This window comes from Miniopterus natalensis, chromosome 11 (assembly GCF_054644295.1).
Source record: "Miniopterus natalensis isolate mMinNat1 chromosome 11, mMinNat1.hap1, whole genome shotgun sequence".
Lineage (NCBI taxonomy): Eukaryota > Metazoa > Chordata > Mammalia > Chiroptera > Miniopteridae > Miniopterus > Miniopterus natalensis.
The window spans coordinates 43,887,889-43,909,997 of record NC_142091.1 but is presented as its reverse complement, the minus strand read 5'-3'; the positions used below and the strand labels follow the sequence as shown (position 1 = coordinate 43,909,997).

The 22,109-nt window shown below is 51.4% G+C and overlaps 1 protein-coding gene across 7 annotated transcripts in view; it reads left to right on the top strand.

The window, feature by feature from the left end:
* Window positions 1–21,549, top strand: part of DENND2B (DENN domain containing 2B) — a 137,426-nt gene extending 115,877 nt beyond the window's left edge. For 4 of the 7 annotated variants that reach the window (XM_087821716.1, XM_087821714.1, XM_087821715.1 and 1 more), the window contains 14 exons: window positions 553–649; window positions 1,148–1,192; window positions 2,170–2,354; window positions 3,545–3,654; window positions 3,872–3,941; window positions 6,688–6,765; window positions 7,367–7,507; window positions 11,308–11,456; window positions 15,508–15,685; window positions 15,983–16,024; window positions 16,939–17,050; window positions 17,795–18,034; window positions 18,919–19,005; window positions 19,395–21,548. In XM_087821716.1, coding sequence (XP_087677842.1) covers window positions 553–649; window positions 1,148–1,192; window positions 2,170–2,354; window positions 3,545–3,654; window positions 3,872–3,941; window positions 6,688–6,765; window positions 7,367–7,507; window positions 11,308–11,456; window positions 15,508–15,685; window positions 15,983–16,024; window positions 16,939–17,050; window positions 17,795–18,034; window positions 18,919–19,005; window positions 19,395–19,429 — 1,569 coding nt within the window. In that variant the 3' untranslated portion in view covers window positions 19,430–21,548. Of the gene's footprint in view, window positions 1–552; window positions 650–1,147; window positions 1,193–2,169; window positions 2,355–3,544; window positions 3,655–3,871; window positions 3,942–6,687; window positions 6,766–7,366; window positions 7,508–11,307; window positions 11,457–15,507; window positions 15,686–15,982; window positions 16,025–16,938; window positions 17,051–17,794; window positions 18,035–18,918; window positions 19,006–19,394 lie in introns of all 7 variants that reach the window. The other 3 variants (XM_087821720.1, XM_087821719.1, XM_087821718.1) reach the window with 3 other exon arrangements.
* Window positions 21,550–22,109: the final 560 nt, after the last annotated feature.

Genomic DNA, 22,109 nt, shown 5'->3' with positions numbered 1-22,109 from the left:
TCAGACTCAAACATGGGTCTCCCTTTCTGTAACTCTCAGAACTGACAGTTTTCATCAATCATTTGCACACATAGGTAGCCAGGCCCAAACTGTCAGCCCAGAGCAGCAGGATTTAGGGAAATGGTATTTTTAGCCTGCAAACAATGCTTGGGTATATTGGGAATTCAGCTCCTTCCTGTCAGGGCTCCAGGTTATGGTCCAGAGGGGAAAGGCTGGAATCCCTGTTCCTGTTATTTCATCTGAGGAGCTCTTTGTCTCAGTTGGTTCAGTGACTCTTGGGACCCAGGAGTCCCCATCCTGTCCAGTTTGATCCCAGTTCCTTCCTCTGGGGAGCTAAGTTTAATGTCCTTGTCTTGGGGCAGGAGTCCACTTAGGGGCTGGGTAGATGGAGAGCTACCTGACAGTCTGTACTTGTGTCAGTGCAGCAGGGACACCAGTACTGGGCTCGGGGCGGGCCCCAGTAAGGGAACAGGTGGGCTACTAATCAGCCTTCTTGGAAGTAGGGGCAGCTGGTGTTAGGGGTATGTCACCCTCTCTGCTTTTCTCACCCAGCTTGTCCAAAGAATAAACTCCATCTACAATGCCAAGAGAGGAAAGAAGAGATTAAAAAAGCTGTCCATGTCCAGCATTGAGACAGCGTCACTGAGAGGTAGGCCTTGATGTCTGGACTGGTTCAGGTGTCTGGGGCCCTTGGGCATTAGAAACAGGGAAAGGCATGGACTAGCCTCAGTTTACTCTTCTGTGGGCCAATCATGGGTATCCTCCTGCCTTCTAGGAGAGTAGAGCCCTGCCAAGAAGTGGTCAGATAAGAGGGGAGTGCCAACGAGGGAAGAATGTCCTGGATGGGATGGTTCAGGCTTTGGGCTGGGGAATCTGCTTCAGATAAAAGGACAGTCCAGACTTACTCAGGTCCTTAGTTTCCCCCAGATTAAGACTGGACGGATAAGGGTTTGTATATGGATAAACACCTGCAGTTTGAGTTTTGAGGGACCCTGGCTTAGGCCACTCTGCACGTGTCCATGGGCCCCCAGGAGCCCAGACTAGATACAGATTTATCCCTCATGAGAAGAGTTGGGAGGGGGCACAGGAAACATTTGCTATGGAGCAGGGGCTCAGCAAGCATGCACTCTTGCTGTTTCTTTTCCAGATGAGAATAGTGAGAGCGAGAGTGACTCCGACGACAGGTTCAAAGGTGAGGCGTGGCTCTCCAAGAGCACGAAACCCTTTCCCAGCCCTGGCTCTGGGGAATAAGCATTCCCCCTCCACACCTATAGATCCCATGTCCTAAATTGGCCTGGTTGGGAGAGGCAGCAGGCAGGCAGATGCCGGGCCAGCAGAGCAAGGAGCTATGGGGGAGTCCTTTTCTATAGCCAGCTGAGCTCAGCTTTGTCAGATTGACTTTAGACATTTCCTTTGCCCAAATTTCAGGCTGGTGTCCTTGCCTACACTTTCCCAAGCCATTGTTTATGGGAAGTAGGCACTAGGTTTTCCTGGTAAATGTGAATCCAGACGGTCATAGGTGGGTTCAGAAGATTATAAGCACCTCTTCTGGTTCTAAGGAATGTGCCATAGTCTGAGGAAGCTGGTCCTTTGTAGGCCCCGAGACCACATCTCTCCCCTTTCCTAGAGTGGAGGACTGCCACCTCCCTGGGAAGGCTCTGGGACCTTTACATTCCAGGGACCTGGACAAATCTCTGTTCTCTCTCTACTGGGAGACCCTTCCTAGGCCTTCCTGGATGATGGGAGTAGGTGGGAGCTAGTCTTCTCCCTCCCACCTCTGCTGGCTCCAGGCAAGTTGGCAAGTGAGCTTTGGGCATGGGGACAGGGACAGAGGGTTCAATCCTAGGACTGATAGAGGCCCAAGGATGAAGCCTTTGTCGATGTTCACGTCTTCTAGTCCTCTTGGCACAGGGACAGGGTGGCTGGGTGCCAGTGTTACATGCCTGGGTCTGCCTGGCTCAGCCTCCAGAGGCTCCAGGAGGCCCAGACCAGTAGCTCCTTGTGTGAGGGCGACACCTTGCTCCTGCTGCTTCTCCTCCAGACCTTGCTGGGCGAGGGCATCTGACTAGGCTCAGGCACTTAGAAGTGATCCATAGAGACTGAGCCCTGGGTCTGGTGTGGAGGGGGACTGATGTGAGGTCTGTCCCCTGACATGTAACCTGTCCCCAGCCCACACACAGCGCCTGGTCCACATCCAGTCGATGCTGAAGCGTGCGCCCAGCTACCGGACGCTGGAGCTGGAGCTGCTTGAGTGGCAGGAGCGGGAGCTTTTTGAGTACTTCGTGGTAGTGTCCCTCAAGAAGAAGCCGTCCCGAAACACCTACCTCCCTGAGGTCTCCTACCAGTTTCCCAAGGTAAGGCCACCCCATCACCTGTGCCCCTTCCCTCCCACCTTCTGTCTGCCTGGCCCATCTGGGGAGGAAGGAAGACCATGTTCCTGCCATAGACTCACCGGCTGTCCTCAGTATGACTCCTCATCACCAGGAGGGAACACAGGGATTCAGGGATGTTGTGGGTGTTTATGCAGAGGGTGAGGGCGGAGAGAACACCTCTCAATGTGCTTAGAATAAAATCACATTGTTTACAAGGACCACAAGGGTCCTGAGGAAGGGCCTCCTGCTACTTTCTCTCTAATTGGCATATTGTATAATTCACCTACTTTACAGTGTACAATTCAGTGACTTTTAGTATATTCACAGAGTTGTATAATCAGTTTTAGAACATTTTCTTCACCCCGGAAGGAAACTATATACCCATTAGCAGTCACGCCCCCCTCCCCCCATGTACCTGTCTCTTCCCACACCTTCCCTTCTCATTGCCAGCCGCCCTGGCCTCCGTTCCCTTCTTTAACACGCAGGCCTTCCTCCCTGCCACAGCATCTGCCTGGAGTGCTCTCTCCGGCTCTTCACATGGCTGCAAGCTCTTATTCTTCATTTGCTGCTCACACGGCACCTCCTCCAGGAGGTCTTTCCAGATACCCTAAAGTAGCCCCTCCCAAGGCGGATGGGGGCAATGGGGAGTGACTGCTAATAAGTGTACAGTTTTTTGTAGTGTGAAGAAAATGTTCTAAAACCGATTGTACAACTCTGTGAATATACTAAAAGTCATTGAATTGTACACTGTAAAGTAGGTGAATTATTTAGTATGTGAATTAGAGAGAATGTAGTTCCCCCTGTCATATCACCCCATTTGTTTCCTTTGTGACACCCTCTGAGATTTTGTTGTTGACCATCTCATTCTCCTGACCAGTGTGCAGGGACAGGGACCTTGTCCACTTGGTTTCCATCCGTAGCCCCAGTGCATGGCATAGTGCCATGTGCCACATGGAAAGTGCTCATTTGGCATATATGGGATGAATAAATGAGAACTCAACCCACAGACCCCTCTGTGAGAATTGGGAGTGGGGACAGGGTTTGCTGAGAAGCATGCCAGCTGTAGGATGCCATCGGGGCTCTCAGGAGAGGAGATGCTTCTCAGCCACCCCGCCGCCCCAGGTTCTATGCCTTCCCTTGTCCATCCCTCCCCATACTCCTCTTCCCTGCAGCTGGACCGACCCACCAAGCAGATGCGCGAGGCGGAGGAGAGGCTCAAGGCCATTCCCCAGTTTTGCTTCCCCGATGCCAAGGACTGGCTCCCCGTGTCAGAGTACACCAGGTGAGGCCTGTCCGGACCTGGCTGGAGGGAGGACCAGGGCAGAGCCTCTTTACCCCCAGGGCAGTGGGCAATTGAATGGGGCCCACCCTAGTCCCAACCTCCTCTCCTACAGCAACCTGGCCCTTCACCCTCTCCCTGGGAGGGCAGTCCCTCTTCTTGGGGGCTGTCTCCTGGGTCCTCTGATGCTTCCCTGATGCCAGACCTCTCCCTGTTCCAGTGAGACTTTTTCTTTCATGCTGACTGGAGAGGATGGCAGCAGACGCTTTGGCTACTGCAGGCGCTTACTGGTGAGTAGGGCCATTCAGTCCTCAGGGACTGGGCCATAGTGTCTGTATGTTTGCGTGCCCTCCTGCAACTTTAGCTTGTGTGAAATCCTATGTTGTGCTCTTTTGTATGCTTCCCGAGGTCACCTCAGCACACGTACACACACACACACATTCTCATAGATGAGGCACTCCTGGGATGGCAGGATTCAGAGTGGCCTGACAGGGCCCTGGGGTCTAAGATTATGTGTAACGGGGAGAGAATGGATCGCCTTCTACTGGGCTGTCATGTTTTTAGCTTCCCTATGCTTTTTCTTTTCATTCATTTGCCTTGGGCTTCTGCGCCCTGATTGCTAATTCCAGATAGCAGGATCTTGTCACCTCAGCAGTATGTGTATGCAATAGATTGTGGTGGAGGGAAAACCTCCTTCACCTTTATTCCTTGCCAGCCTCATGTGGGGAGGCATCCTGTCCATGATTGATAGGGCTGGAGACTGAGCAGGAATAGAGCAGTGCCTTCTCTGGGGTTCTGGGAGAGATGCCTTTTCTGTGGGATTCTGGGAGAGATGCCTTGAACTTAGGGAAAGGGAGGGTTTTGAAAATACAAGCCATGTTGTGGAGAGGGAAGTCCTTCCCTTCCTCCCTTCTCATTAGTCCTGGGAAACAGATCGAGGTAACGGTAAGAGAGTCCTGCTGCACTGTCCCCTGGAACTCACCGGGAACATTCTTGGCTTGGGCTGTTGACTATATTTTGGGGTTCCTCATGCCTTATTGGGAGCAGGCCTCAATCACTAGATGCCAAGGGGATCCTCGGCAAGGGTAATGTATAGCGGGGACCCCAAATGAAGGATTTGGAGCCATTCATTCAGAAATACGTATCGTACACCTACTGAGGGTCAGGCAACATGCTAAAGGCACATACAGATGAGTTAGACATGGATCCTACCCTCAAGGAACTTTAGCTAGTAGAGCAGAGTGGGTAGGCCTTTCAATGTAGAAGGGAAGGCAAAGGGAATAAACTATTATATAGGACCTATTATGTTCCAGGCTAGATGCCTTAAATATGTCATTTTCTTTAATCCACATAGTAACCCAGAAGGTAGTATTATGTCCATTTTATAGATTAAGAACCTGAGACTCAGAGTGCAATGATTTTCCAAGGTCACACAGCCAGTGAGGGCCAGAGCCAGATTTACTCCCAAGTCCTTTGATGCCAAGTCTGGTGCTTTTGGATTGCCCCAAAGGGTAGTCTGGAAAAAGAAGTGTTATATGGAGATAGAATGCCCAGTGCATGGGGCTAAGGGAGTGTGGAGCAGTGCAGATGCAGGTGGGGAACCAGGTGGAGGCCAGCACGCCCCAGGTTCCCCTGGGCTAGAGGGGAGCCTTCTGAAGGCCCCCTTTGCAGGAGCAGAGCCAGATCAGAGCTGCTCCTTTGCAGTGGGCCTGCTGCCCCCAGGGAAGAGCATGTTTGTCCTCGCCTGCTCAGAGAGGGCCTGGGCTGGGTCCCTGCCAAGGGGGCTGGCACTAGCTCGGCATTCCTGCAGATTGGACACAATGATTCTAACCCAAATCCCACATACTTGATTTAATCACTTGGGGCTTTAGGGGAGGCGGGGGAGAGGGAAAGATTGAGGAGTGAGTTTCAGGCCTAATATGGACAAAAACAGATTCTGCCTTCTCTTTAGATCTGTGACGTGTGGCCAGCAGGTTTGGAGACTGAAATAGCCCCATCTGCATTTGCTTAGCAGCCTGCGTGAGGGGCCAGCACCTGCTGCTCTCCTCCCTCCCCACCAGGCCTTGCCAGGCACTCCTGGCCTCTGAGCCAGAGGAGGCCGCACAGCTCTGCCAGCCCCTGGCTGGAGCAGTAGGCTCCTGTGGACTCACTCAGCCTGTATTTGGGGGCTCCCGACGTGGGGCGCTCTCAGTGCACACTCCTTCAGCTGCCCACCTTTTAAGTTCCTTTCTTCTTTGCTCTCTGCTCTGTAGCATACCCCTGTCTTGGGCCTTCACGTCCCTTTCCTTCCTGTCAGAAAGCAGCATGCTTTAGAGGGAAAACAGCAAATTGGGGCCAAAACATGCTCCTGGTTCCATGACTTTTAGATACATGATCTTGGACAATGGCTTAATATTTTTAACTCAGTTTACTCATCTATAAAAGGGGGATAATAGTGCTTATCTCACAAGTTTACTTCAGTAATGTACCAAGCCCAGGACTCAGACATGGTAAACATTTAATAAATAGTAGTTTGCCTCCCTTATCTATTTTCAATTAGTCTTCGTAGACTGGGGATGGACCAAGGAAGGGAGAAAAGAGCAGCTGAGAAAAGGAATGTTTTGCAGAATGTGCCGTTTGGGGAGTGGTGGTGTGCAGAGACTGCGTGGCTTGCTGCTAAGAATGTGCACCAGTTCCCCTCGTTACCATTGCATTCTTGGGGCTCCCAGCCTTAGGGATGTAAATCCGCAAATCATATTGTATGTAGCCTCTGCCAGACTGTTTTGCCCTTTGCCAGCCCCCTTCAGTGTCCTCCTGGGGGACAGGGTGGAGCCTGTGTAGAGCTTGCTGGAGGCTGGCACTGGGCTGGAGGGCCCAGGGAGGCCGAAGCTTGCGCCCGTCTCCCTGGGGCCTGGTTGAGTAGAGGCTTAGAAGAGGCTTGGAGCCTTGCTTCTTCCACTAGGAGAGTAGTCCTGAGCCCTCGGTTCCCAAGGAAAAGGAGCCAGACGTAGTAATCGTGCGTTCTCTGTGTCTGCCTCTCTCCTTGTCCCGGCCCAGCCAAGTGGGAAGGGGCCTCGGTTGCCGGAGGTGTACTGTGTCATCAGCCGCCTTGGCTGCTTCGGCTTGTTTTCCAAGGTAAGAGGGCCCTAGCTTCCTTCCTCCCCCTCCCCCAGCTGACAGCTCCCGCAGGAGTATCTGCAGGCAGCTCGGATGAGAAAAACACCTGTGAGCGAGCGAGCGGGAGAGGAGAGAGTGCAGCCGGGAGAGCGAGGCAAGTGAGCCGGCTCCTTCCTTCTTCCCCAGCCGGCTCCTCATCTGGCCAGCTGGCATCTCCCCAGCTCCTGCACCAGCAGTGTCCGCTCATGTCACAGCCCACCCTGGGCATGGGCAGAGAGAGATTTCTTGGAGACAGAGACCACCCTGGGGAAGCCAAGTACCCAGGGACCAGACTCTCAAGTGGTATTTCCTTTGCCCAGCTACTCAGTCTTGGTGTCCAGGGCAAGGACTATCAGGGAGGGGGCAGAGCAGTCACGGAGTGCCAAGGGAAATGGGGTCGGGAGGGTATGAAGCTCCTGGAAAGACAGTCTTCCCATCCCCCAGTGAAGCTCCTGGGAAGACAGTCCTCCTGTCCCCCCACTTTTGGCCTAGGCTGGTCTGATGCCAGGCTGCCCTCTTGGAGGCTGGGAAGGTCAGGTCCTGACACCCTTCCTCTTTGGGCTGCTGGTGGCGGGCACAGGTCCTAGATGAGGTGGAACGCCGGCGTGGGATCTCCGCTGCGCTGGTCTATCCCTTCATGAGAAGTCTCATGGAGTCGCCCTTCCCTGCTCCCGGGAAGACCATCAAAGTGAAGACATTCCTGCCAGGCGCTGGCAATGAGGTAGGGATTTCTGCTGCCTCTTCTCTCAGACGAGGGACTGGGCCTAGCCAAGGGTGCAGTCTCTGGGGGGCACAGAGTGTGGCCTGTCCTTGCTCACCATGTTCGTACTCCTGCTTGGCAGGGATGGACAAAGGGAATGACAGAACCGCCTTTCTCTCTGCCCGACTCAGCAATGCCTAGGGACCTTCCCTGACCTGTTTGGACTAAACTGCACACCACCTGTCCTCCTTTTATTCATTCATCCAGTAGTTACTATGTGTTCTCTTGCGGTCAGGAGTCATGCCAGACCATAACATTAAAGAGTCATAAAGTTAAAGAGGGCACAGCTCTGTCCTTGTGGAGTTCATAGTCTAGTGGGAGAGACCGATACTGAGTAAATAGTTCTACATGTAAATAGCTAATTCCTACATGTGTTAAGTGCCAACTGAAAGTACAGGAGAGTGTGCCACAAGGGGTCTGCTTTAGGTCAGGGGGCCAGGGAAGGCCTCCTCTGAGGAGGAGACATTTTACCAGGGACCCAAGGTGAGTGGTCAACTAAATGAAGTGGGAGGAGGGAGACTGAAAGGGAAGGGTATGGATGGGAGGATGTTATTCCAGGTAGAGGAAACGGCACACGCAAAGGCAAAAGTTGGGGAAGTGTGTGTGCTTGCCAAGGAACTAAAACAAGGCCAAGATGGTTGATAGGGTGGTGAGCAGGTGTGGAGAGGCCAGATCATAGTCTGCATGCTAGGCCAGGGTAAGGATTTTTATTTTATCTAAAGCAGGGTTATAAGACCTGAGATATGTTTTTAATATCTCACTCTGGCTGTTATGAAAAACATGGGTTGAGGTGAAAAGAGGGATACTAGCTAGGCTCCTGTTGCTGTAGCGCAGGCAAGGGATGCTAGTCACTTGGATTGAGGTGCGCTAGAAAACATGAAGAGGAGTAGATGGATGGCATGCATTTTAGAATTAGAATCAAGAGCACTTTGTGTGTGATTGGAAATAAGGAATAAGATTAGGGCTCTTTTAAGGCAAACTCCCAGCTTTCTGGCTTGAGCAGCAGGGTAGCTGATGGAGCTGATGGAGCTCTTCTTATAACAGAAGAGCAGGTTATGAGAAGGAAGAGTTCGATTTTGTACAAGTTACATTTAAGATGCCTGTGAGACACCCAAGAGAAGATGTTTGGCAGCAGAGTGTAGACAGGGAAGAGAAGAGAGCCCAGGCCTTGGCCCTCCTCAGTCCTGAGCGACTCTGTCATCGAGAGAGGAAGAGCAGCCTTGAAGATTGGGAGGAAGGAGGGCCACCTGGAGAGGGCGGGGCTGGAAGTCAAGGCAGGGGGCGGGTGTCTCAAGAAGGAGGGAGTGATCAGATACAGCCAGGAGGTCAGAATGGGGATGGCAAGATTCCTTTACTGGAGTGGATTGCAGAGTTGGGGGTGAGGGGGACCAGAAGCCTGAATTGTGTGAGTTGAGAGGTGAATGGATAGCGGCGAGAAAGTGGAAATAGCCTGCGTAGACATTTCTCCAAGAGACTTGGCTGTGGAGAGAACTAGGGAAGGGGACAGTGGTTGAAAGGACATGTGGGGCCAGGGGAGAGTTTGTTAAAGATGGTTGTTTAGATGCTGGTGGGGATGGCCCCATAGAGGGAGAGGTTCAAGAAGTGGGAGGGAGAGGATAATCGGCTGTCACCCAGAAGGCACTAGCGGTGGCATCCAGGGAGGGGGTGGCTTTTATTAGGAGAGAAGGGCACATCTTTGTGTAATGCCAGGGAAGGGCCACGGCTTGTAGAGTTTGGACTCTCATCTGATGGCTTCTGTTTCCTCGAAATAGAAAAGAAGGTCTTCCTCTGAGAGTGAGGGTTGGGTGCTGGGTTCTAGGAGAGGGAAGAATTAAGTTAGATGTTGCAGAGAATGGGAGAGGGACTGATTAGAGAAATATTTGGGTTTGCTGGGAGTGGTGAATACCACTTAAGGCCTTTCTCTTAGACTTTTTTTGCCCACCCTTCTTTGGAGGGACTTTAGGCTTCAGGAGTGGTCTGGGGGTGGGACAGCTGACCCTGCCCGAGAGCCCAACTCTGCCCGAGAACCTGAGAGCCTGGGAGAGTTTCAGGATGTGGCCCTGCCCCCTCACCAGCCTCATTTCCCATCACTCTGACTTGAATTGCTTACTGTCCCTGAACCCTCTTCTTCCTGCCTAAAAGGCACTTCCCTCATCTCTCCAAGTTAAGCATCTAGTGCTGAGCTGCTACCCTGCCCTCGCCCTGCCCCAGATGAGGTTGGCACCCTTCTTCAGCACCCTTTCAGCACCCTCTCCAGATGTTAATCATGTTTTCTCTGTCCTGACACCAGTCCCATGGGCTGTGATTAAGCTCTTTCAGCCCCACTGGACTGTGATCTCCTTAGGGCAGGAATGAATGAAAAGAGGCCCCAGTCACAGGGAGTTGCCTAGTTGAATTCTCACACCCTGGAGGTGCCCAGCCCCGTGGGTGGTAGGAGTGCAGGGGCTGTGAGCTGCGGAGCAAAGCCTGTGGGACAGCAGGCTCTCAGGAGGCAGGGAGGGGGCGCTTCACTGGGACTTCTTCTGGCAGAGACAGGACGGGTGCAAAGGTCTCTGGCATACTTGTGATGTGGGATTCCTTCAGCCCACATTCACTGAGCATTTTGGGTGTACTCAGCACTGGCCCTTCTGGGAGTTCACTGGCTGGGGGAGAGAAAGAGCATTAACAGATCGTTGGGGTGACTTGTGCCCATGTTGCTGCTTCTCTGGGGCCCAGAGGGATGAATGCTGAGCTAGGAGTTAGAACTTCCCTTGCTTAGACCCCGAGGCACAAATGAGATGATGTGAGGTAAAAGCCCCTTGAGGAGAGCTCTGATACCACAGGGCTATGAGAGGGAGTTTGTTTCTCATCCCGGTTCTTAGGAGGCCTGCACATCCATGCTGTGCACATTTGCTGAGGGACCAAGGGTAAGACTAGGCCACCCAGTAACAGCGCTTTGGTGTGGCCTGAGGTCAGCGGTTCCCCGGCTCAGACGGCTAGCGTCCATTGCTCCCCTCCACCCTCATAACTGCGCCCAGGGAAGTGGCTCTCTGCACGTGGCGCTTTGGGAGTGGCCTTGAGACCCCTTTGGAGGAAAGATTGCTAGGTCTAACCCTGATAAAGAAACTCCAGCTTCCTGGCAAGGTTGAAGAATAGCCAGCCTTTCCTTGTGTTTCTCTTGTTGCTGGCACAGGGATTAGTAGGCTGATAGAGAGGCTAGGATGGAGGACAGATATTGCCTCTGGAAGGAAACTTTTCTAGCAGGAAAGGGGGGACATGGCAATAAGGACATTGGCATTGCCTTCCCAGAGGTGGGTGAGAACAGTCCTGGGGTGCAGAGATGTTGCTCTTCCTATGGCCTGAGGAGCAGCCATCAGTCGTGGGGTCTGGTTAGCGTGGGGTCCAGTCAGATGGTTGCTTGTGGAGATGGGTAAAAAGGTGGGGCGGACCCCACAAATCAAGCCATGCTGTTTCCTCATTCCCCTTATCAGCTCCTCTCCTCCCTTTCCTAAGAGCCTGATGGATGCCCCTCAGCTCCTTCCTTCTGGAGCCTCCCCACATCCACAGAGATAGCCCTCTTGCCCATAGGTTGGATGTCTGATGGGGAACAGAGCTATGGTCTGAGGGGAGGAAGAGACTGGGTCGTACTGCATAGTGGCATGGATCAGAAATCCTGAAAAACAGAGGGTGGGAAGGGAAACCAGCACCAGGTCGCTTTGGAAGGACCTGGGAGTGGCCCCCACCTGGCCCCCTGACCAACCTTCCCCATCACTCTCCTGCAGGTGTTAGAGCTGCGGCGGCCCATGGATTCCCGGCTGGAGCACGTGGACTTTGAGTGCCTTTTTACCTGCCTCAGTGTGCGCCAGCTGATCCGAATTTTTGCCTCACTGCTGCTGGAGCGCCGGGTCATTTTTGTGGCCGATAAGCTCAGGTAGGGCCCAGTAGGGCAAGGCGAAGAAGAGGGGGAAGGCGCATCCCTAATTCATCCAGCATGTATTTACGAGCCCTAGTATGTGCCATCCATGTGTGTGTGTGTGTGGAGATAAAGGTTAAATGGAGAGGGAGAGGTTAGCAAAGGGAAGAGAGGGGTGGTTGAGGGACCAGCACTTGGGAGCATGCAAAATGGCAGGATCAGGAGCCCAGTGGAGGACTTGGCCTGAGGAAGAGGAGGGACACTTCTTTTGCAGCAGTCGAGACTGTTCAGGTGCAGATGTGGAGTGGGCAAAAGTAGGTTTACAGTTATTTGTATGGAAAATACAATCATTAATAAATACTAATATAAAAATAAACTATTTCGTGTACTCACAACTGTAAACTTACTTTTGCCCACTCCTGTATATTTATACGGAGAGAGGTAAGAAAGTGAGATTTCTGGCTGATGGCCTCATTTCCCTGTGGGATGCTGAGTTTGAGGAGAGTGATGAACCCTAGGAAGAGTCCCCGTGAGGAGGGGGCCAAGGCAGTAACTAGGGAGCTCTGGGCCATCCACCAAGGGGGCCAGTCGAGGGTGTCGCCGGAGAAGGCAATTGATTGCAGTGACCCAGGGCCAGGCACTTGGGGATTTGAGGAGAAGACCGAGGTGAGGCATTGAGGGTGCTGGGAGGAGAGTGGTACAGGAATGCTGGCCAGTCAGACTAGGACAGGGAAAAGATGTCCAGGAACTGGAGCGTCAGTGAGCAGGGAGGCTGGTTTGGGAGGAGTAAGGAAAGAGCTAGGTGGATCACAAGTCTTGGTCCGAAGCATTGGCATTGATGATTTTAGAGCAGTTCTGGATGCCAAGACCTGGCTGTGGCCATGGCAGGGGTGGCAGAAGTATCACTGGGCATGAGGCGTTCCAGAAGATGCCTAGCTCTCCTAGGCAGCCAACGTTTTTTATTTTTATTTATTTTTTTAATATACCTTTATTGATTTCAGAGAGAGGAAAGGAGAGGGAGAGAGAGATAGAAACATCAATGATGAGAGAGTCATTGATCGAGCCCGCAACCCGGGCAATTGCCCTGACCGGGAAACGAATCCCGATCTCCTAGATCCCAGATCGATGCTCAACCGCTGAGCCACGCCCGGCTGGACAGCCAGCATTTTTTAAAAAACAGCGTCTTAGCCTGTTCATGCTGCTATAACAAAATACAGACCGGATAGCTTATAAACAATAGAAACTTAGTTCTCACAGTCCTGGAGGCTAGAAGTCCAAGATCAAGGTGCCAGCATGGTCACATTCTGGTGAGGGCCTGCCTCCTGGTTCATGGCCGACGCCTTCTCACTAAGTCCTCATATGGTGGACGGGGCTAGAAATCTCTGTGGGGTCTCTGTTGTAAGGACACTAATCCCATTTTTGAGGGCTCTTATGACCTAAGTGCTTTCTAAAGCTCCTCCTCCTAATACCATATTTGGGGGTTAGGGTTTCAATATATGAATTTGGGGGCACAAACATTTAGACCATAGTAAAGAGTATATGTGGGGGTGGGACAGGCAGGGGGAGGATGAGATCTCAGCAGCACATTGTCTATTTTTTTGTCAAAGAGTTCATCACAGGAAGCAGTGGTTTCTCTAAGGTGGTAGAATTAGTTCATTCAGGTGTTTATTAAGCTACCTGCAATGTGCTGTGCCGCATGTCAGGTGCTGCTATGAGGGGCAGAGAAGAAAAACCCTCTGTTGGGTTTGTTCCCCAATAAGCCTAGGATCCCTGAGTTATTTCTGTCTGTATGTATGAGGAGGTGCTGAGGGGAGCAGGAGAAATGGACTCTCAAATGCCACGGGGGCAGGAACCCAGGCCCACCTCAGCCCAGGAGAAGGAAGGAGGGAAAACCAAAGCTCTGACTTTTCCAGAAAATTCCAGGTTTAGAAATGAAAACTTCCCCTCACTTCCTGTCATGGCCTCAGTGTTTCTCTGTCCCACAGTTCTATGTATTTTGTGGGCCCATCAGGCCCTCGAGAAGGGACCAAGCTGGCAGCTGGAAGGGCCAGGTAGGCACCTCCACAGAGCCCCTGCCTACCCTGCTGCCTCTCTGCTGTCCATGTTCATTGTGCACCAGCAAAACCCCCAGCTGCCCAGCTGAGAGGCTCTGGTCTGGCCAGACCTTGGTGCCCCTAACAGCCTAGACCCTGAGGTTTCTTTCCCTGAATGTTCCATTCCCTCACCAGGGGCAGAGTCTCCTCTTTGCCACCCACACCCTTAGCCCATCTCCTGTAGGGCTATGAGTACAGCTATTGTCTCTTGTGGCTGCAGCTGCCTCTGAGTACATTTAGGACCATTCCGGGAGGAAGGTACCCCAGGGCCCTCTTCTTGGCCTGGCTTGGTATTCGAGTTCTGCCCAACTTGGGTCTTAGGAAAGATGTCCTGCTCCAGGTCTGCTTCTGACCAGAGAGGGGCAGGGTTGGAGACCGGTGACAGCACACAGGCCTAGACTGCAGTCAGGGCTCAGTAAGTCCAGCAGCTCTGTTCTGTGGCTCACATTTTAGGTTTTCCACAAGTCCTTTTCCCTCTGGCTTGGTTCTGATGTCCATGTATGTGGGTTGTATGTGTGTGTGTGTGTGTGTGTGTGTGTGTGTACATGCATGCACAGGCTCTGCAGTGATCAGACCTAAGGCATGTACAAAGCCTTTTGCCTCCAAAGCCCCATTGGAGGAGACCGTGGAGATCAGTGTGTCCCTAGGCCCTGAGACAGCCTTTTTCCAGATCTTTTTCAGATGGCTCTCCTTGGGGTGTGGAGAGCTGCTGTCCCCAGGGGAAGGGCTGTCAGGGCCAGGACACCCATGTCTCTGCCTCAAGGCCCAGCACCATTTTAGGTGTCCATAGAGTGGCAGGGCAGCCAAGCAAGGCACTGGCTGACAAAACACTCTTGAACATCCAGGCATCCTTCTAGAAGAAGAGGTTTCTTTCTGTCATGGATTAGAACCATGTCCTTTGACTGGTGGGGCATTAGTCGTAAAAGGGAGAGAGTCCCTACTGGAGCTGATCATGTAGAGACCAGGCTTTTATGGCTAATAGGTGGGACCAATAGATGTGGAGGGCAGGGTGGGAGAGTCAAGCTTGAAAGTGATCTTGACTGTTAGCCTCTGTCTCCTTATCTGTAATATGGTCCCAAGGGAAGGGCCTTGGACTCTGCTTTTGACAGGACAGGTGTGTCTCCTGTGTTTGCTGTGCCCTTCACCAGCCCTCAACATACCTGGGGAGTGTGCACTCACTTTTGTACCTTGTAGCTAGCATCCTAGAGATTTTCCTCAGGCTCCCAGTGGTCACTACTCTGCTTGGACAGCCAGCCCTGTAGTGCACCTGGGTATAGAGGCCTGGAGCCCCCTCTAGGCCAAGAGAGGGATGGGCCTACTGAGACCTGTGGCTGTTTTTTGGAGCCTGAGAGGAAAGATGCTAAGAATGGTGCCAGTTCCCTCACCTTAGTCAGTGGTCCTCAGTCAGACCACTTTTTCCAATCTAGGAGAGGAAGGAATGGATAGAGGGCAGAGCAGTAGAAGGAACACTGGGCTGGGAGACAGGATGCCTGGTTGTGCTGCAGGTCTGCCACTTATGACTAAACTGACCCTGAGTATCGGTGGCACCCGCTGTAAAATGTGAAGTTGATGAGATGACCTCTGTAGGGCCTTCCGGCTCTTGCACGCTGTGAATTTGTGATCAGCTCTTACTCACTTTACCTTTGCGCTCTTTGGCCTGAGCTGATACTCGTGCACTAGTCAGGCCTGCCTGTGAATATGGGTGGCCCTTTGTGGGGAGGGAGTGTCTGTGAGTACTTTGTGTGTTGAAGCGTTGCTACATACCTCCCTGGCTGTTTCTAGGTAGAGTCACCAAAGAGAATGTGGGGGCTTCATTGGCCTGCAGGGTCAGACCCAGGCCTGAGCCCCATTAGCATTTATTTTTGTGGCACTGGGAGGTTTAACATAAAAGGACGTTCTGAGTCCCCATCAGGCTCTAACTCCCCTCCTTGTAGGTGCTGGGCCTGGGTTCAGACACTTTGTCTCTTTGTCTACAGTACCCTCTCCAGCTGCTCCCACGCAGTGGTGGCCTTGCTCTACCCCTTCTCCTGGCAGCACACCTTCATTCCTGTCCTCCCGGCCTCCATGATCGACATCGTCTGCTGCCCCACCCCCTTCCTGGTTGGCCTGCTCTCCAGCTCCCTTCCCAAACTGAAGGAACTGCCTGTGGAAGAGGTGGGCCACCTGGGGAGCCAGCTGGGGGAGGGTGGAAGAAGGAAGGGACAGAAGAAACAGAAACCCCCAGGAGGGAAGGGTAGAGGGGGAGTGGAAGGGAGAAAAGCACTGGGATCTTCTCATTTGTGACCCCTGGGCCTCTCTGCTCAGCTCTTATCCTTTCTCCCTGGGAGGGCTGTCCCTAGCTGGAGTTCTTCCTGTTATCTGAACCCTGGGAATCTGAGGGTCTGGGAGCCTGGGGAGGGCATCACAGGGATTTATACCCTGAATCCCTGTTTCTAATGACTCTTTTCTCAGGCACTGATGGTGAATCTGGGATCTGACCGATTCATCCGACAGGTAAGAGTGGGACAGAGCCACAGAACAGGGCCTGCCCTAGGGCAGGTACTTGTTTGATGCAGACTCCAGAGCAGCCAACACTGTCACACACACTGCTCAGCCTTCATTGCCTGCTTGTTGAGCTCTCTAGGTTCCATATTCACAGAATAGACAAGGGTGGGAGAAGATGATCTGAGAAGTTTTAACCTCAACGGAGTCTGCCTTGGCACTGTCAGCTTCTAGAAGGAAGTATGGGAGTGCAAAGAACAAGGCCTGAGAGTCTAAAGACTTGACCTCTTGGCTCTGCCACCTTTGAGCCACACGGTCTTGGACAGGCCTCTGAGCTTCTCTGAGCCAGAGTTCTCATCTCTAAACCAGGCACGGTGATAACATCTGCCTTGAAATGTTGCTGGGGGATTGCTTACACAGGATGCATAGAATGCCACGGAATGTGAAGGTTTGCAGTTATTGCTGTAAATTTCAAAAGCCTTTGTTCATCATGGAAATCTCGCTGGCTCTCTACAAAGAGCCCAGCCCAGTGTTATACCCTCTGGGAGTATACAGTCTGTTATACAGCACTGACAGAGCTATGACTCCGGGATACAGGCATCAAGGTGTGGACACTGAACCAGAATATAGACAGGAATGGTGGCCTAACTCATGCCTGAGATGCAGACTGGGTCACAGTCTCTCACCCAAAGCCAACTGCGCTTCCCCTGCTGGAGCTGAAGATGGAATGCCACCCGCTCTACCACTTTTTATCCATGTGACCTTGGTCAAGTTTCTTAACTTCTCTGTGCCTCAGCTTCTCATCTTAAAATAGTATCATTGATAAATAGTATCAGGGTTATTGGGAGAATTGAAGGTGATTGTGTATTTAAGCCATTCAAACAGGGCCTGGCACTTAGTCACTGTGCATTTTCCTTCTTCTGCAGATGGATGATGAGGACACACTGCTCCCTAGGAAGCTGCAGGCGGCTCTGGAGCAGGCTCTAGAGAGAAAGAACGAACTGATCTCCCAGGACTCTGACAGCGACTCCGACGATGGTGAGTGGGGCTTGCTGCAGCGTCAGCTCTGGCCCCAGGCTCCTCTGCTCTGGGTGTGCACCTCATGGGGCTGGCACCCTGTTTCTGTGCAGCAGACCCTCTCTGGCTGATGAGGGTCCAGTTTTAGGACCTTGATCTCACTCTAGCCTAGAATTCTCTAGCCCCACCACCAGCGTGGTTCAGGGAGTTATTACTTGACTAGGTCTGAGGGAGGAGAAGTATTGTGGTATTTTACCAGAGGGAGCTCAGGAACACAACAATATTGGGGCTGCTTCAGGGAGCCCAGGCTACAAAGCTGCCCTCTTCCCTCTAATTCTTCTCTACCTCAGGAGTCTTGGGAAAGAGAACCCCAAGATATGTGGCAGCTATAAAGACTCTTCTTGCTGACAGGAAACTAGTTATTCCTCCCTTTAGGGACTTGCCTTGAGCCACTGAAGGAGATGGAGGGAACTTCCCTCTTCCTGTGAAGCCAGGAAAAGCAGTGAGGTTGAGGGAGAGGGGAAGGGGGTCCTCTGGTCTCTGATTCCTACTTTTGTTCATCTAGCAAGTATTTACCAGCTTCCATGTTCAGAGCAGTTTCCAGCCTCCAGCTTGTGGGCTAGTTATAAGGCCAGGACACAGGACATAGTTTCAAGAACAGATAAGTGTTCTGGCTGGGAACTGTATTGGGGAGAGGGAGACACCACCAGGTTGGGGTTGGCAGGCTCTTGACCTGAACCTCCAAGATTTTCTTTTCTCTTCCAGAATGTAATACCCTCAATGGGCTGGTGTCGGAAGTGTTCATCCGGTTCTTCGTGGAGACCGTTGGGCACTACTCCCTCTTCCTGACCCAGAGTGAGAAGGGGGAGAGGGCCTTTCAGCGAGAAGCTTTCCGCAAGTCTGTGGCCTCCAAAAGCATCCGCCGTTTTCTCGAGGTTTTTATGGAGTCTCAGATGTTTGCTGGCTTCATCCAAGACAGGGAGCTAAGAAAGTGTCGGGCAAAGGGTAAGGTTAGAGGAGCTTGGGGTTGGGGTCCTCTAACTTTTCTGCTACCAGCAGGACTGAATAACTAGACATTGTGACAGAAGCTCTCGGGTAGTGGCTTGGGCCAGGACTCTTAACATCCCTCTTCTTCTGATAGAAACTTCCAAGGGAGCTTTTATCTCCTGTCCCAGTGCACGCCGCACAAGGCTGTGCACAGGCTGGAGCCACGTGGCTAGGGAGTGGGGCTCATCTCCTCCAAGAACAGCATGCTGTTGGTTGCCCGTCCCTTCCTCAAACATCTTTTTTATTCAGAGAAAAAGACCTGACTGAGCAATGTAGGGGGTTCTGAGAATCCAGGGTTGGGAAGGCCCTAGGACAGAACTGAGCTAGCTCTCTGTCTTAGGCTGGTGGCAGAACTCATTCAGAGCAGAAAGTCCCCTTATCTGTAGTTATTTCCTCAGCTCTGCTCATTGGGGGCTTATACCTCATCAGTGTCTTTCTGTCTAACGTCAGGATGATTATTCTGTCCACTAATGCTGTCCGTCTAGTCTGATAGGCCTTTTTGAAACAACATGGTAGAGTAGTCTAAAAGGAACTAGAGAAGCTGTCTGCCCTGGGGCAGCTTTGAAATGAGGAGTAGCATCTTCCCCATAATGCAGCTCAAGAATGTGCACCGGGAGCAAGGTCTCAAGGGCCTCTTGCCATGAGCAGTGAACGCCAGTGAGATGTCAATGATAGTTTTGATGATCCAGTCTGAATTCTGAGATGCTCCTGTGAATTATAATTGCAGATTCTTGGTTTCTCCCTTTTGGGGATCTGTGCCCCATCGTCCCCCTCCAGTAGGCCTCCTCTCCCCTTCCTCCAATGACTGTTCTTTTCCCTGCTCCCGTTTCTCCCCTCCCCAGGCCTCTTTGAGCAGCGAGTAGAGCAGTATTTAGAGGAACTCCCAGACACTGAGCAGAGTGGAATGAATAAGTTTCTCCGAGGTTTGGGTAAGTAGCCTTGTCACTGATGAGTTAGATGTTCACAACAAAGGAGGGGTTGGGGGTGGTATCTGTACCCCAACTGCTCTAAACCAATGCCAGTGGGTATTTATACTGGGTCTATAAGTGCTCCAAGGCCGTTTACAAAACTAGTAGTGCCAGAGTGCTGTCTTTGAAAACCTCTGCTCGGCCAGTTAGATCATAGAATGTCTCAGTTTAAAGGGAAATTGAGGCCAAAGAAATTGAGTCTTCATTAGAGCTCCAGAGTGTTTTCCCTTCCAAAGATCAGATCTATCATAATCCAGTCTTTCTAATCCTTTCTCTCTAACCGAGAGGGTTAGGGCTGTTAGAAGAGATGATATGGAAATATTCTCACTCTTGCCCTTTCTGTCCCACAGGCAACAAAATGAAGTTTCTCCACAAGAAGAATTAAGCCCCTTTCCCAGTAACAGAGCCCAGTGCCTTGCAGAGCCTGGAGCCCAGGGAGGGGGCCTGGCCTGGGACCCTCTGGGCTGCTGTGGCTGCCCTGTCCCCACAGACCCCACCTTCCAAGCCAGCCCACCTCTGCCTTCATGATATCCCAGATACTGTTTGTAAATAATCTGCTGTAAGCTTTCTTATCTGTTTTTGTAATAAGCAGAGAATCTGGTAAATATTTGTATATTCCCAAGGGGCCGGGTGCTTTCCTGCCCTGCCTGAGCATGGATGGAGTTTTGCTGGGTGCTGGTGACTGGCCAATTATGTGCAGCTGACTGTCTCAGCCAAACCACTGATCTTCCCCTAGAGGCTCCTGGCCTGCCTGCCTGAGGCCCCTGCTGCCAGTCTCGGGCCATGGAGAGCAGATGCTGTCTTGTTATGTACAGGGGGACTATTTTTTAAGAATTTTTTTTAGAGTTTCTATTTTTTTTCTAGTAGTCCTCCTCCCCTAGCCCTCTGGTTTTGAAAGGCAAAGGTCAATCAGTCCCCATTTGCAGCATGATACCATGGCTCTTGGGCTCGGCCTTCTCTTGTTCCTCCCACCTTGGTGATGGTCAGTGAGTCATGGGAAGCCCATGCCCCCAGCTCTGCCAGTGCTCTCTGGGCCTGGCTCCCAGTCAGTGGTGGCCATGATACGGTACAGGGCATCCCTCCTTCCCACCATCTACGGGTGTTCTCAATAAACAGTGTACAGTTGTTTGGGCCCAGAGCCCCATGTGTTCCTTGGCTTCATTATCTACAACTTCCCTGGGGGATGGGCTGAGATAGGCCAATCCGGTGAAACGCCACTGTGCAGGGAATTGAGCATTTGATTGACTAAAAGTGTAGCTTTGCCAGGTCGGCATGGCTCGGTGGTTGAGCATTGACCTATGATCCAGGAGATCATGGTTCAATTCCAGGTCAGGTCACATGCCCAGGGTTGTGGGCTCCATCCCCAGTGGGGGGCATGCAGGATGCAGCAGATCAATCACTGTGTCATCATTCATGTTTCTATCTCTCTTCCCCTCTCTGAAATCAATATAGATATATATTTTTTTAAAAAAAGGTGTAGCTTCAGAAATTGGGTTCTGTGGTCTAACTTGTATGACTAGTCTTTTTTTTTTCTTCAAATTTATTGGTTTTAGAGAGAGGGAGAGAAACATCGATTTATTGTTCCACTTATTTATGCATTCACTGGTTGATTCCTGTATGTGCCCTGACTAGGGGTCGAACCTTGGCGTATCAGGACGATACTCTAACTTAGCTCCCTGGCCAGGGAATGAGCAGTCTTAGAGTTAGAAAGTACCTAAGCGTTGTTCTAGTTCAGCTTCCCTCTCTAATAGCCAACTGTTTAGACTCTATGTCAGTGTTTCCAGTGATGGAAAATTCTTTCTCGTTGCTCTTTGGCTCCACTATTAGGTGAGCCTTACTGTTTCCCTGTTCAGTATAAAGCCCTTAAGACATCATTGAGTGTCCTGACACTGGTGGAGTGAAGCCCAGCTAAAGCCAACCCAGGGCCTGCTGGTAGCCCTGCTGAGAGCCTATGGCTCTTCCATGTTGCTCTGTGAAGTTATTTCTGTTGGAACCCAAGGATTGAATACAGAAAGTTCTGCTACCTTCCATGAAGAGTAAGGAGAGAAAAAGGGAGGGGAATATGTGTGGGGAATATGGGTAGCTTAGGCTTTTCACCTACTCAAGGCCTTCACAGAGCACAGACCTTGAAAATTCCCAAGATGAGGCATTAAGCTGGAACTCTGTTCATTACTATTGAGTTTGGGTCTAGAAGGATTTGAACCATGGAGTAAAGTTTTCTTATCCTTCCACCCTAGCCTACTTAAACAGGAGACAATCCCATTCTTAGCTCCCTTTCCTCCTCCTCTACATTTCCATTGAGGTGTGTGCAGATCCCAACCTGTCCACAGTTTGGGGTTGCTACCTGCCTCCTAAAGCAAAGTAGAGGGTTGTCTTCTCTGAAAAGCCTCCTGCGTAGTTGACCTGGGCATCTTGCAGGATTAGGAGGGCAGGGATTGAGGCCTCACGAATCTGTTTTCAGCTGAGGTAGAGAGAGAAGGCAGGAGTTATAACCAGAAAGTCCAACCTGTCACTGTTAACACAGCCTGGGCTTCATGACAGTCATAGAGGTGGATTCCCTAATAATGTAATAATACAATTTTCAAAAGGTGCAATTTTCCTCTCCTTTCCATCTCTTTTTAAATGTGGCTTCAAAGAATCCACAAGATGTGATCAGATCACAAGATATATAGGTGTAAATTTTTTTTGGGGGGGGAGATTAGAAACTTTTAGGTGCCTTTAAAATCTTAAAAGACTTATGATTAACCTTACTATGGCCACAGCTCTCATCCCAATTCAGAAAACCAATACTGGCATATAAAGAATGGGCTGCGAGGGCCCATACAGTGACTGCTATGAGCAAGGCACAGAAGTCTTATGGGGGTGGGAGAGGTGTTTCCAGGGGGCCTGGTTTGGGGTTGACAGCAGTGTTCATGACATTCTGCTTTTACATGATCTCTGGACCCCTAAACAGATGGTTCTCAACCCTGTCAGATTCAACACTTGCCTTTTCTATAGCAAATACCATAACTCCTCCCCTTTACTATCCTGAAATGAAATTCATAGATAATATAACCTACCTAAAC